Source organism: Vollenhovia emeryi, unplaced genomic scaffold, assembly GCF_000949405.1.
Source record: "Vollenhovia emeryi isolate VEMERY1.0 unplaced genomic scaffold, V.emery_V1.0 DF944887.1, whole genome shotgun sequence".
NCBI classification, from domain to species: domain Eukaryota; kingdom Metazoa; phylum Arthropoda; class Insecta; order Hymenoptera; family Formicidae; genus Vollenhovia; species Vollenhovia emeryi.
This window is the reverse complement of record NW_011961479.1, coordinates 512-2,356: the sequence shown is the minus strand read 5'-3', so window position 1 is coordinate 2,356 and position 1,845 is coordinate 512. Positions and strand designations below refer to the sequence as shown.

At 39.0% G+C, this 1,845-nt stretch overlaps 1 protein-coding gene across 2 annotated transcripts; it reads left to right on the top strand.

Moving 5' to 3' along the window:
* The first annotated feature begins 424 nt into the window (after positions 1-424).
* On the top strand, positions 425-1,406 carry LOC105562428 (serine protease gd-like). Of its 2 annotated transcripts, XM_012013276.1 has the most exons (3): positions 425-826; positions 938-1,057; positions 1,142-1,406. In XM_012013276.1, the coding sequence occupies exons 1-3, from the start codon at positions 470-472 to the stop codon at positions 1,205-1,207; spliced, it is 543 nt and encodes a 180-aa protein (XP_011868666.1). In that variant the 5' UTR covers positions 425-469; the 3' UTR covers positions 1,208-1,406. The 2 variants fall into 2 exon arrangements, with proteins under 2 accessions (XP_011868666.1, XP_011868659.1); XM_012013269.1 differs by having other exon boundaries at positions 938-1,406.
* The last annotated feature ends 439 nt before the right edge of the window (positions 1,407-1,845 follow it).

The following is a 1,845-nucleotide window of genomic DNA, read 5'->3' as shown; positions in this document are numbered from 1 at the left end:
TTTTTAGTCCTCTCAACACCAACGTAACACATATGATTTTATACACGATTACCACAGGTAACACACAATTTATATAACCGTAAACTTATCACAAATACGAAAACGTAACTAATTTGTAAAATTCGAATTGTAACAGATATGATCACTTGAAAAGGACCAAAACCCATGGTCGAAACGTCGTGATAATTTACCATTAAAATTGCCAGATATGGTCAACCAATTTTGATGTTTTTAATTTTTGCTGGCGACCCTGAAGAATTTCCGATCAGTTTTTCGTAATTAAATTTAATCGGTTGCCGTTGGTGCGTTATCTGTAACACTATATGATTGCGATATATGTTATACTTTCTTAATTTATACGTTTGTATTTAAATTACGTTAATAATTAATTGTGCTGATGATGGCACAGTATTTCCGAAACTTTCGTATATCACATATTTACGATGTATTTTTTACAGCGGGGTACTGTATGAAACTGTACTTATTGGGCAATAACGAAACAGTACCCGTCGATATATTGGAAGTGGTTCTGGGGCGATATAACTTGGACCCATTGCGCGGAGATGGATCTGCCAATCGGAAAGTCGCGAGCTACGTGATTCACCCCGATTATGTGCACTTTCTCAAAGCTACTTCCGATCTCGCGGTTGTGACCCTCACGAACGTCGTCGAGTTCAATCCTCTCATCAGGCCTATTTGCCTATGGTCCGGCTCAAGTAAACTTGAAGACGTCGTTAGTAGGACGGGATATGTCGTAGGATGGGGTGGAGACAAGTTTCGTAATGTTAACGATCAACGGATGGTGAGAGCGACGATCGTGAGTCAAGTAAGTCGTTAATTGCTATTATCAAATTACAATAATTACATATATCTGTGACAACTGTATTTGTCAAATTGTTTACAAGCCTCGAGTTGAAGTTTGTTTCACAAATTGCAGGAGACCTGTCTCTGGGCGGATGCTAAATATATTCGTACAATCTCGCATGACACTTTTTGCGCTGGTTCGCAAGACGGACTGGGTCCTTGTCACGGTGACGGTGGGAGCGGGCTGATACTTGTAAACAATATTAAAAACAGTTATGAGTTGCGTGGTGTTGTTTCGCGATCTCTAATCAATGAAAGTTCGTTCTGCGGTCTACAGAAATACATCGTTTATGTTGATGTGGCCAAATACATACCCTGGATTCAACAACAGATTTCGATATAACGTTCGCCTTGCGTTGCAAAATGCTGTACATGTTAATCTATAAGTTTCTTTGTGTAAGTTCAATGAAAACGCAGTACTTATGTACTAGTTACGCGTGAGGATTAAACAGGTATGAATTCTGTTTTTGGTTATTGATGCCTCTTGTAATGTGTCTCCAATCTGTGTACAAAACGATATGAATAAGCTGTTACACATATAACTAACTGTCATATTAGACTTCTTTATAATGAAGAATATTAACCTTGCGCATACGGACTGGGACGAAAACGACCCGAGCGAAATTTCATTCGAGAATTCCCGGAAAACCAAGAACGGGAGGGGGTCGGCTTTCCTTGTTGGAGTTTATGATCTCAAATTGTCGCGCCATTTATATATTTTGTATTCGTTGGTAACCATTGGCGTGCATAGCATCTATACTTTTGTTCACTACGGTTAGTTCCGTTTTCTAGCAGCGCTACTTCCTTCTTTTTCACTCGCACGCAACGGTTCTGTTCTGTGTCTAATAAAGCTATCTTATGCTATTCCCAGTGAGAAATGAAACATCGAATTGATGTCAATTAGATATCGAAATCTTGATATCGATCCTTACATCAATTTCGATAGCAATTTCGAGCATTCGTTGAGAAATGAAACCTCGA